Below are 13,280 nucleotides of genomic sequence, written 5' to 3'. Positions count from 1 at the left end.
AACTCAAATATTTAGGTGAGTGCGAATCTTACCGTCAAAAGTATACTGAGGATCTAAAAATTATAATTTGCCTTTTGCAAAGCTGAAAAATATAAGCGAATTATGTCGAGTTTGATTGACCCTAAATTTTTTTAGATTTCTTCTTCCATATAAATTTTATAACAGGAGATTTTTCTCCAAGGAGTAAATCTCCTAGGCAAGGGTCACTCTTAAGAATACGCAATATAACGATACTGTCATTCTAATACGTCGTATCCGATTTTTAGAAAATTTTACAGCAGACGGTAAAAAAAAAGTTTATTTTTAAAATTTATTGAATGGGATTTAACGGATGAAAATATTTATTTAAAAATAGTTATTAAATCTATTTGACTTTAAAATTTTTAATATGATTTGCATAATATTGTTGTGATTTTATTTAAAAAAAAAAAAAAAGTCAATAAGTCGAATTTTGTGAGATACGACGTATTAGAATGGCAGTATCGATAAGATATTTTTTGGCGTTGGACTTTCCAGGTAGGAATCGTTCATCTAATTGTAGCATGCCAAATTTCAATTATCAAAATTGATACAAGCCTTTCAGCCCTATTATCAAATGTTAGGCTTTTGAGATCCAAAAAATATTTCTACACGGAAAAAACCACTGTGTAAAATTTACAGAAAATAATCTTCAAAATTTCTACGGTATATATTCTTTAAAATTTACAGAAAAAATATGTTATTATTACTTGTGAGTTTACGTGAAAACTACGTATTTTTTTGTAAAATTTACAGATAAATTCTATGGAATCTCCCTGATTAAAAAAAAAGTATTGAGATAAAGAAAAAAGTATTGAAAAGTATTGGTTTTGTAGTCAATCCGATACTTTTCAATACTTTTTTCTTTGTCTCAATACTTTTTTTTATTCAGGACTATAAAAATATTATGTAATCATTGCAGAGTAACTTCTTGAATTAAAATTATGTTTGATTATTGATTAAAAATGTAAATAATAATCTGTTAATAGTAAATTTAAAATTTTTATCATATGTGAACAAATTTTTTTACTGATTATAAAAAAATAATTTGTCTTGAAGTACACTGTAAAAATCAGAAAAATTAAAATTTTTGAAAAATTCAAAACCGTGATATAAATTAGTTTGCAATGATGCTGACTCAAGTAATGCTTTTAATTCATTACAATAAATTTCCAGTAATAATAACAAAAAAAGTTATATTATGATTACAGACTCAATTTATTAAATTTACAGATTTATAATAACAGAATTTACCACGTAAAAATAACATAGTAAGTTCTGTAAATATTATTATATAAGTCAACTTATAGATAGAATTTTGTAAATTTTACAAACTTTTCTATAAATTTTACACCGTTTTTTTTTTTTCCGTGTAGCAATAGCAAATGACTTTCTTTCGCACATACCTCAATCTTGCTGTATTTGATGATTTTCCTTTTTGTTTAAATTTAATCGGTCTTACAATATTTTTTTTGGAAGAAATTAAAAAGTGAGACTGATTGATTTTTAAAAAATTAGAAAATTTTAAAATTTTAACAGGGTTTTTAGTTACTAAGTAGGCAAATAATTAAGTGCAACATAAAAAAAAAAAATTATATGTAATTTATTGGGTGTGAAGTTCTTAAAATTGTCGCCTCTGGCCTTTTTTATATTTCTTCATGTATAAAAAACTATCAAAATTGTTTTTGCATTCATATTTTGTATGAAGCATTACATTTATAAAGTGGCTATTTTGTTTTTATTTATTAATCTTTATGGTATCATAATTTATTATACTGACAAGCTAAACACAAAGGTAGTAAGTAACTATTTCTTTTATAGTTACAGCCTTCACACTCGGCACAATATTGTAACATATCATAGCGCTGCTAATACTTAAATATAAATATGTTGCGTTAATATTTTTATAATAACATTCTATATAAAAAAATGAAAAGTAATTTATTTTCATTTGTTTATTTAAATAAATAATCATATTATTATAACTTATAATTATAATTGTAAAAATGGGAGTGAATAATAATAGATAGGAAATACACTTGAATCGCAGAATCGTTAACAAAATCTATATACAAATATATTGATGATATATGCTACAAATGACTGCTCTATACTGCAAGTACAAATGTTTTATTTAATTATTTTTTTGATATCTAAGAAGAATACTTTATTTATAATATAATAATTGTACTTAACTTTATGTATGCATTTTGTTAGATTAACTATATTTTATAACTTTTTCGAGTTTAAAACTTATTGAAAAAAATTGAAAAATTTTTTAATTATTGTGTTCTCGATTAAAGTTATTTTTTTTTTTTTTTTATCAAAAATAGATTATGGACTTTTTGCTATAAATTCTTCCAAATTTCTATGTTTTGATCAATAATATAATTTTTATAATTTCAGTAGAAATAACATTTAAACATGTTGCAAAAATTAAAAAACAAAAACGAAATTTTATCGCATTTTGAAAATAATTAAATAAAAATTAGTCTATAAATATATTAACTAACTTTTGGTTTATAAAACTTTCCTGTAAAGTATTCAATCGAGTATATCCTTATACCCATAAACATTTTCATTTGACCTCTCATTAATTAAGGTAATTATTCGAAAGTAGGGTCCACAATATTTAAACTAATAAAAATATTAAAAGTTGATATTGAATAATGACTTTTTTTCACAGCTCAGAATAAATAAAATAATTAATTTACAGAACTTCAAAACTTTTAATTTTTAGATTGAAAAAAAAAAAAATTGCAGAAATTGCAAAAAAATTAAAAAAAATTTTTTTTTTGTTAAATTATTTTTTTTTTACACAAATGATACGAAAAAAAATAGATTAATGGTCAGTACACGGAAAGAGCAAGATGACGATGGATATTATACCAAATTATACTCAGTGATATCTGTGGTGAAAAAAAATTTTCAGATAGTAGCTATTATAATCCAGATTATACTGGGTGATATCCAGATTATACTTGGTGATATCCAGATTATACTGGGTGATATCCAAATTATACTGGGTGATATCCAGATTATACTGGGTGATATCTGGATTATACTCATTGTAATCTGGATTATATTGGCTACTATCTGAAATTTTTTTTCACTCAGTATAATCTGGGATGATATCCAGTGTTATCTTGTTCTTTCTGTGTAAATTCATGTGGAGATATTTAATTAACGATTTTTGGCCAATATAAAATTTTTGTTAGCAATTGAAAAATGTATTTTTGATTTTTACAAGCGGTATCATAAAAGTGAAATATAATAATTAAAAAAAAAAGTTAATAAAAATAAAGTAGAACCCACTTCCAAATATTTACCTTAATTGATTAAAAATTTTAAATAATATTTTTGAATTGAATATTTTGGACTGTGGTTTTATAAAGATGACAATCAATCGAACAGTGCTCTCGTCGATAATATGATACTTTAGTAAGTGTACATCGCGTGTATATACGGAAAACTAAAATTCAGTAATAAATTAATTTAATTATAATTATTTAATACTCAAATATATTTAAATTAAAACTAAGTATTACTATTATTTATGATTAATTACTATTATAATTAGAGTATTAGTATGAAAAGTACACATTTAACATATTGTCATGTTTTGGCTTAAAGATTTAATAACGTCAATCTATATTGTTAAAAAAAAAAAATGTTTTTATTAGGTTAAAATTATGAGATGAATGTGAGGTCTTGTGATACATTTACTTTTCCGTCATTAAAAGTTAAAAAAATTCTTAAACTTTAAAATTTAAGAGGATATTTCTAACAAATTACATTTTCATAACTATTTTCGTTACTATAGTGACTAATTACTACTAATGACATTGTTAATTGTACAGTTTTAAAATATTGAAATAATAAGCTAAGTAATAAGTTCATAAATAATGAACTTATAGAGGTAAAAATTTATTGAATGAAAACAATATAGCTAAAAAGTCTAGGCAGTTGGAAATTTTCATTTTTATGCATTAAATGGGTCTTAAAAATATTTAACCCGATTAAATATATTCGTTTGAAAAATATATTCAATAGATAAGTATGTAAAAATATAGAAAAAAAAAAATAAAAATAAAATATAGCAATTAATTAATGAAACATATCGAAAGAGAGCACAAATAAAACAATGAAATAAAGCTCATTTCAAATATTTAATAGTTCAAATTATATACTATATTAATATTTGTTTCTATAGTCTTTGTTTATTTGTTGTTAATATTTATCTTATGCTTCATATCATCTTGTTCAAAACTTCGAGTTATTAGTTTAAGTTAGCTAGATTAAATTAAATAATTTCAGACTGTATAAATGAATGAACGCGATAAAAAGAAAAAGATATTTGAAATCATTTAATTTCGATGACCTATAGTAGAATTTTAATGCAAGTGTTTTTAAAAAGTTATGTGTACTACAAAATAAAACACCTTTTAAATTTGGTGATGCAGAAATTGATCGATTCGCATTATTAATAATTCAAAAAGTTTAGACACAAATTGTGATAAACTTTTTTGAACTATTGAGATTTTTTAATTTTTATATTTAAAATTTTTTATGTTTCTATCCACTTTTATAATTTAGATTAAAAATATGAAAATATATCATGTAAGCAAACCATTCGTAACGTGATTGGTCAAATATATCAAAGCATAAAAATATATGCAAATTCTAAATTCATGCGCCCGCTTGCGCGCGCAAATTTGAATTCTATTCATAATTAAATTGACAAAATTTGAAATTATGTTGAGGACGAAATTTTCAGATTGAAAATTTGAGTTAGTGCTGACGGTTCTAAAATTACCGAAAAAAAATTGAAAAAACTAAATTTAAAAGAATTAATCCTAGTGAAAAAATTAAAAAATAAAAAGTTTTAAACTGCAGAAAAAATTGTTCCAAATTACTAAAAGTTGATATTGAATATTGTTTGTACAATTATTTTCTGATCGTTGCACTACTTGATACTTGTAATTTACGAAAAAGTACATTGTAAAAAGAAGACTATTGTAGATGCGACAGTACTCCCTTAAAAAAAAGAAACAATTTAAAAATTTTTAAACGTTAAATTTTCTGATTAGAGATACTAGAAGCCGCAGAATTGTTCAGCACAGAAAATTGTACACGGTAAAAAAAACATAGGGATTTTTCGTATTTTTGCATAGGGAAAACTCCTATGTTGACATAGAAATTTTTCCAATGTTAACATAGGAATTTTTCTAATGTTAACATGGAAATTTTTTCTTTATTAACATGATAGAAATATCCATGTTACTTAGGAAAAATTCATTTATCACTAAAATTTATGTAACTTAATTTAATAATTACAAATTTACATAAAAATTTTCTCATTCGAGCAATTTCAGATAATTTGAAAGTAAAACAGTGATATACAGTCGGTTTATTGTGATAAAAAAAATTCGAGGAAATTTTTTTCAAATTTTGCTTTACATTTCGAAAAAATTAAAAATCCACCAGATTATGGACGGTGTGGCTTAAATTGCCATAACTTTTTCAAAAATTGACTTATCGGGACGTTTTTTTTTTTTTAATTTTTTTTATTAAATGTTCTTTTTAGGAAAAAATAGAAAAAAATTATTCGAACCTATCTTCATCGTTATTTTTTAGATTTTCAGAAAAAACTCCGAATTTCTCAATGATAAACATTTCTAATTTCTTTTTTCTTTGTTTCATATGAAACTTTGACATTTTCTACAAATATTTTGAAAATTTTAGAATGGTGTTTTTTCGATTTCTATTTTTTTTCAATTAAAAAAAAAATTTTTTTTCATGTCATAAATGAATTTTTCCTATGTCACGTGGATATTTCTATCACGTTAATAAAAAAAAAATTCCTATGTTAACATTGAAAAAATTCCTATGTCAACATAGGAATTTTTCCTATGCAAAAATAAGAAAAATCCCTATGTTTTTTTCACCGCATATTTTTATTTTTCGTAGAATTATATAAAATCAGTTTATAGTACATTAGAGTCTTTAAAAGTTTTTAAGAATCGATCGATCTGTTTAAACAAATATACGAACTCAATTGAAGAGAAACTAATTAAATTCAACTTAGGTTTTCGCAAATAGTGAAGGTATACTGCTACGTCAATTTAAAAAATACTAGACTATGTGATTGCATAATGGCTTAGAAGCTAAATAAATTTAAATACAGTCTATGTATATTTAGGGGATGAAGAAGTAAGAAGAGATACCTGAGCAGTAAATTGATTTTTTTAAAAATTAAATCCGATAAATTTTTAATAAATTCGTATAGTTGAAATTAATTTTAAGTTATTTGTAAAAAAAAAAAAAAAATTCATTTGCAAGCAAAATGAGGTAACTCAAGAAATCTGAATGAAACATTTTTTTACGAAATTGCCGAAACAAAATTGTTTATAAATGATTTACGTAAGAAATTATAATTTTAAAGTGTACACAGAAAGAAAAAAAATCTTCTTTTTCAAGTTAAGCGTTAATTTTCTTAAATCAAGAAAATCTTAAGGAAGTCTTAAAATTTCTTGAATGAAGTTAAAATTTTTTGAACCAAGTTAAATTTTTTTAAGCCAAGAAAATTTCTTCTTGCTTCAAAATAACTTCAGTCTTCCTTATAATTTTCTTGATTCAAGAAAAAAATTTTTTTTCCGTGTATAAATATATAATGTGAAAAAAAAAAATGTGTTTTAAATAACATTTTAGAACACTACACTGATAGAAAATTTATATTGACTCAAGAGATATTTTCTTGATCTAAGAATTTATTTTGGAAGACAAATGATTATTTTGCTTTAAGAATTTCTTGTCTTGATTTAGATTTTCTTGGCTTAAGAGCTATATTATCTTCAATCGATACATTTAGTTTTTCAACCAAAATAACATTATCGTTTAAAAAACTTAAAACAATTCATCAAAGTATATTTCAAAAACTAAATAGTCTTTAATTGTTATACCGAAAAAAAATTATTTCTTGGAAATAAGTAAATTAATGACTCAAAAAAAAAGCCATTCTTAACACAAGTCGGTAACATCTTGAATCAATGTTATCGCCTATCTTGAACCAAGAGACAAAAATTCTTGAAAGAAATACATCTATATCTAGTTTCAAGAGTTCAAATTTTGAAGAAAAAAAGTTTCTTGAATCAAGATTGTTTTTCTATCAGTGTAGTATTCGCTCCAAGCTCAACTCCAACAACCACATTTTTAGCAATTGTGGTGGCTCATAAAATTCCATTCTTTAAAGCAATATTTGCGTGTTATAAAATATACGTAATTTATTGTAAGTAATTTCTAAAATTTTTAAAAATTGTCACTTTTCGCACTAGTGCTATTTTCTATGAGCGAATACAAGTATATCTCATTTTGCTTTCTCCCGCCTCCTTGCCTATAAATGCTCATGTATATTATCAGTATATTGTGATATATATTTTTTTTAGTGATAGAATTTTATTTAGCCGATTATTGTATTTTTTTTTTATGAATATAAAAAATCACATTAACTAAATAAAAAAATGTAAAGAAGAAATGATAAATCTATGTATGATGCACAAGGATTTAAAGCATTGCTCTTCATATGCTTTTACATAATAAATAAACATAAATAATTTATCAAACAGAATAATTAAATAAAAATTAAGTTTTAGGAGAGGAAAAGAAGTGCGATTTTCTGAAATTAATCTTTTATGGTAGGTGTCTATTTATGCAGACAATCGAACATCAAAACTAATACATTTCTAGTATGTAACAAAACATTTCATAAATATACCTAAATAACAATAACATTACTTTTCATGATTGTTGTTTATAAAAAAATGTTATTTAAAGTATTTAATGGTACATATGTTATATATTTTAACTATTTAAGACTGCGGAACAATTCATTTTGAAGATAGGTTTATTGTATAGACGAAAATGTCTACTCAGAAATACCATCACCGAATGAGAAGTAAATGTATGGAAAAATAAATATAAATTTATTAAATTGAAAAAATTCGGTGCCAATTGTAATAATTATTAAATTTAAAGTAATAGTGTTAATAATTTCAGTAAATAATAAATTAGTTTAATTATATAATTGTATGAATAAATATCAATGGAGCTCACGATTATATTTGAATGGAATTTAATTGATTGTTTTAAATTGCTTGAAATTAGATACATTCTTATTGCTTTTTATCCGAATAGCTATTTAAACCCAAATATTGATAATTAACGGGATATTTCAATCGACTCTAATTCCCATTACCATGCTCAGCACAAAGGTAGTAACTAAGGACAAAAATTTTGTTTTAAAAATTTTAATTACGTTTGATAATCGTTAAGATTGCTTGCTGCGTAATTAATTTTGGTGAAGAGATACTCTATAATCATAAAAAATTACTTGATTCAAGAAGAATATTTTTTTCAAAATATTAATCTTGTTTGAAGATTATTATTCACTTTTCTTCATTCTAGAGCTTAATTCGAGATTCAAAAAATTAAAATTCTTGAATCAGTTAAAATTAAAAAAAAAATTTTTTACTTCAATGAAGCATTTTATTATTTTGAAACAAGGTACACATATTCTTCACCTACTAATTTTTTATCGAGAATTAAGACATGCGGTAACGTTGGTTCAAGACATAATTAATTTTTTGTATTTTTAAAAGATTTATTTTGCTATTTTAGATAAAAAAACTTTAATTTAAAACTATTTTACAAATAATTAATTTAAAAAAAAATTAATTTATTAAAACAATTAATTTAATAAAAAAAAATTAATTTGATAAAAAAATCAATTTAATAAAAAAACTAATTTAATAAGAAAATTAATTTATTAAAAAAATTAATTTGATAAAAAAAAAAGAATTTCTTAAACAAAATAATTTTTTTTTTTTTTTAAATTAAAGTTTTAATTAAAAAATAATTAAAGAAAATAGTTCTAAAATCATGAGAAAAAAGTTCATATAAAAGAAATCAAAATTATTGATAATTTTCGGAAATAATTCTTTGATAAAAAAATTTAATAGTATCAATCGAAGATAATAAATCTTGATTCAAGGTGACAATAGTTACCGATTAAAGAAATTTGTTTCTAATAAACAAGATAACGAAAATCAAGGTAAAAAATTCTTGAAGCGCCACAGCCTATTTTCTTCCAAATAAATTTATTGGAAAGATTATTTCTCTCGAATCTAGTTTTCTTTTTTCTTATTAATTAATATAAGAGCGGAGATAATGTTTTATTTGTTTCTTGTCGTGAGTTATAATCTTTGTGTTTAGCACGGCAGTGTAGTAAATTAAAAATAGCAATATAAAAAAAACAAAATTGTAATATTTTATTTAAATCTAAATGATGAAGATCTATCATTAATTATTACTGAACATTTTGTAATTGATAGTTTATAATGCATATCAATGTTACTTTAAGAAAGATAACGACAGATGAGTTAAATTTAACTAATTTGTTAAACTGTATGTTATCATTATCATTATCAGTTTAGTATGTAAGCTTAATTTTAAGAAATAAATTTGTGGACAATTTATTTAATATATCGTGGTTAATTAACCATATTTTATTTTTTACGTCGATACTTGTTTAGATGTAAAATAATTTAATAGCTAATTGTTTAAATGAGTGAATTTTACATTTGATACTTTATATAATTATAAGTTTAAATAGTAATATATTCGAGTCAATTTTTTTTATTTATTATATAATATGTCTTATATTAACTATGAATACTATAATATAATATAGAAACATGTAATGACGGTGTTGTATAATAATTTTGATTGGTGTGACCCTTCATAATTAAACTATTTATATCAAATTATCAGTTATAACTTAACATAGTTTAAAAATAATAAATTACTGCTAATAACTGACGATACGCTAGTTTACTAATTATATCCCCAAAACACTATAATATTAACTCTATGCAACTAAATATAATAGATCTTTGATTTCAAGTTACTTATTTAAAGCGATATATATCTAAATATATTTTGTACATATCGATAGAAGAAATCAATAAATAAATTTCGATCAATTGGAAATTCATTTTATGAACTCGGAAAATTAATATTTAATATAATTCGGACATTTTACGTCAAAAAAATTTATCTAATGATCAAGTCTAAAATTTAGCTATTTTCATGAAAAAAATATTTATGAGAACATGTAAGCAAAGATATAAAAAATCATATGCTATATATATCCAATTTATTTTTTTTGCTGAAAATATATATGAACAATTTTTTATGTCCAAATGTTTTCATATTTGTTTAATATATATCCGTTCATATCTGAAAAAAAAACTTTGAAAAATTAATGCAAAAAAAAAACATAAATTATTGACATAAACATAAGTCTTCTTACCGATATTTGAAAAATTTCAAAGTTTTTTTCATACATAGATGGCAAAATTTTTTTACTCTAGAGTAAATTTTTTTAATTCAAAAAATTTTTAAGGAAGACTAATAATTTATTGAATTAAATAAAAATTTCCCGAACACAGTCAAATTTTTTTGAGCTAAGAAAATTTCTGCTTGCTCCAAAATAACTTGGATCTTCCTTAGAATTTTGTTATAAATTTTGAAGAAATAATTTCGGATGAAAGTTCGCAAGTTGTCTATCTAGAATTATTTTTTTCCAAATAAAAAAAATAGTATATTACACACCCAGGGAAGTAAAGTAAGAAATGTCTCAGATTATATGTAATGTGATCTGAGGCTTTCTTATTTACTTCCCTAGGTGTGTAATGTACTATTTCAACAAGAAGGTTACTATAAGAAAAATTTTGATTTCTTCAGCTAAAAATTAAAATGGTTAAAAATTTTTAACAAATTGACGCATCTTGCTACAACAATGCTCATTTAAATACCCAATAGCACCAAAAATCTGGTGAACTATGATAGATCATTAAATTAATAATAAATCCAGGAACTCCAAAAATTTTCAATGATTCCTAATTCTATCCTATTTCAATATGACACTGAAGTTGAGTGACATGAGAGACATCTGATAATTTTTAGAATTTTTTTAACAAACAAATTATAACAAGAAAATTTAATTTGAAAATTTCATCTTTAGAACCTCTGAAAAATTTTAAATATTTCAATTACGTCATATTGTTGATCTTTTTTTAAAATTTTTTTTTTGATTCATAAAACCAATTAAATTTTTTTTTTTTTTTTTTTTTTTTTTTTTTTCCCCAGAGATATGGCTACATTTTTAATATTTTTTAGAGACTAATAGGATATCTTGAAAAAGAAGCTAAAAGGTAACGCTTGAGAGGATTTTTAAAAAAAAATTTTCTACTTTTATTAAATCTTAATTTTATCTTAATGAAATATTGATAAAATTATGAATACTCACTTCCAACTTGGTGTTCACCGATGACTATTTCTCATTATTGAGCTCAATTAAATATATAATGCTGAGCTCAATTATTGTCCGCATATGATTTTATAAAATTATTCATCTCCAGTTATTATTTAAGTTCTTGATGTAAATCACAGGGAGCGTTGAGATCAACCATTCATATCTAATAAAATAATACTAGAATTCAAATTTGCGCGCGCAAGCGCGCGCCTGAGTTTAGGGTTTACATATATTTTCATGCTTATGATATATTTGACCAATCACGTTACGAATAGTTTGCTTACATGATATATTTTCATATTTTTCATCTAAATTATAAGAGTGGAACACATTAAATACAAAAAATACAAACAATAATAAAGAAAGAGGTTAGAATAATAAAGAAAGAGGTTAGAAAATTTCTCTTGAATATTCACATAAATAAGAGATAATAAACAAGCAATAAATACGAATTTTTATAAAAGAAAAAATAAGTTTAAGTGATATAACAAGAATGTCTGACAATTCTGATGATCATTTATCAACTGCAGAGGATTCAAATTATATTTCTGACGCTACACCTCAAGTAGTTGGCAAAAATAATCCATCAACTGCAAAGGATCAACAAGAGGCTGTTTCTGACGTTATACCTAGAGTAGCTAGCAAAAGGAGTGTGGTTAGTATGTTTTATATTATTATGATTAATTTAATGACATTGAAATCATCAAATATTTAAAGAAAATTTTATGACATTAAATTTAGCTGTCATTTAACAATTGTTTTAATTTTTTTTAATAAATAAATTATAGCAAAAAAAATTATTAAAAAAATAGACTTGTAGAAATTTTAATAAATTAAAAATGCAATTTTTTTTTAAATAATTTTTTAGAAAAAATTTTTTTGTTAAAGAAAATTTAAAAATTGTCAAATGACAGCTAACTTTAATGTCATGAAAATTTTTTATTAAAATACTAGAATTAGCAAACATCTGACAATTTTTTAGTTTTATTATAAAAATAAATTAGTACTGATATAATATTTATAAAAAATTGTTGTTAATTTCTCAGTAAAAATTTATTTATTAAAAAACGATTTGAAAAATTTTCAGTCTCATAATTTTTTTTTTTTTTTTTTAAATTCTACTAGTAGAAATTAAAAATATAAATAATGAAATTTTTTTAAATATTTTTAGTACTGATTTTTTTTTTTTTTTTTTTTTTTTAATGTCTGCTGATTTCAGTATCATTAGAATTATTTTATTTATTAAGAGTGATGTAATTAAAATAAATTTTCATAAAAATTTTAACATTAATAAATTTTATTAGGAAAAAGCCTTGGAACTTATTCGTCGACGACGTCACCAAAAATTATTAAAACGGAAAGGAACTCTTGAGCCTGATCTAGACCACCATGTTGTTGCTAACTGCATAACAAGTTTAACTGCTCCTCTTACAAGAGTTAATGTAGCGTCAGCATTTAGTAAAACTTTTGCACCAATAGAAATTAGAAATGCTTTACTAAGTGAAGAGTGGCCATCGGTTCTAAAATTATTTCTTATATTATTAAAATCTGAGAAAGGAGAGCCGTTAGTATGGAGGTATGCATTTTTAATTTATCTTCGATGCCCTGCTAGCGATCAATGTACATTTGAAAACTTCATTACAATGTGTCGCGGAACTGATCCATCTAATTATAGTACACTTTTAGAAAAATTATTATCATTGTCAAAAAGAAACGAAGAACATGTATAATTTCACTAATGTAATTTAATTGTTTTTAAGTTTTCTAATTTTTAATTAATAAATAATTTTTAAACCTTTTATAAAATTTCTTGATAGAATTAATGCCTGAGTACCTGAATTTATAAATTTATAATTTAAAATATTTCAAAACTAATATTCAATTTTAC

General features: G+C 22.8%; 1 protein-coding gene across 1 annotated transcript; it reads left to right on the top strand.

Moving 5' to 3' along the window:
* The first annotated feature begins 11,714 nt into the window (after nt 1-11,714).
* Nucleotides 11,715-13,198, top strand: LOC141538090 (uncharacterized). Its single transcript, XM_074259386.1, has 2 exons — nt 11,715-12,047; nt 12,697-13,198. The coding sequence occupies exons 1-2, from the start codon at nt 11,886-11,888 to the stop codon at nt 13,120-13,122; spliced, it is 588 nt and encodes a 195-aa protein (XP_074115487.1). The 5' UTR covers nt 11,715-11,885; the 3' UTR covers nt 13,123-13,198.
* Nucleotides 13,199-13,280: the final 82 nt, after the last annotated feature.

The sequence above is a fragment of the Cotesia typhae genome, unplaced genomic scaffold, assembly GCF_013202065.1.
Source record: "Cotesia typhae breed Kobodo isofemale line unplaced genomic scaffold, CoteBio_Ctyphae contig_20, whole genome shotgun sequence".
NCBI classification, from domain to species: domain Eukaryota; kingdom Metazoa; phylum Arthropoda; class Insecta; order Hymenoptera; family Braconidae; genus Cotesia; species Cotesia typhae.
The sequence above is the reverse complement of the archived record's forward strand: the minus strand, read 5'-3'. Positions and strand labels throughout refer to the sequence as shown.

What these genes read in the sequence shown, in the direction of transcription:
- LOC141538090 (XM_074259386.1), top strand. Translation starts at nt 11,886, where the DNA reads ATGTCTGACAATTCTGATGATCATTTATCAACTGCAGAGGATTCAAAT. An exon ending in TAGCTAGCAAAAGGAGTGTG is followed by an intron (nt 12,048 to 12,696) that starts GTTAGTATGTTT and finishes AAATTTTATTAG; the next exon opens with GAAAAAGCCTTGGAACTTAT.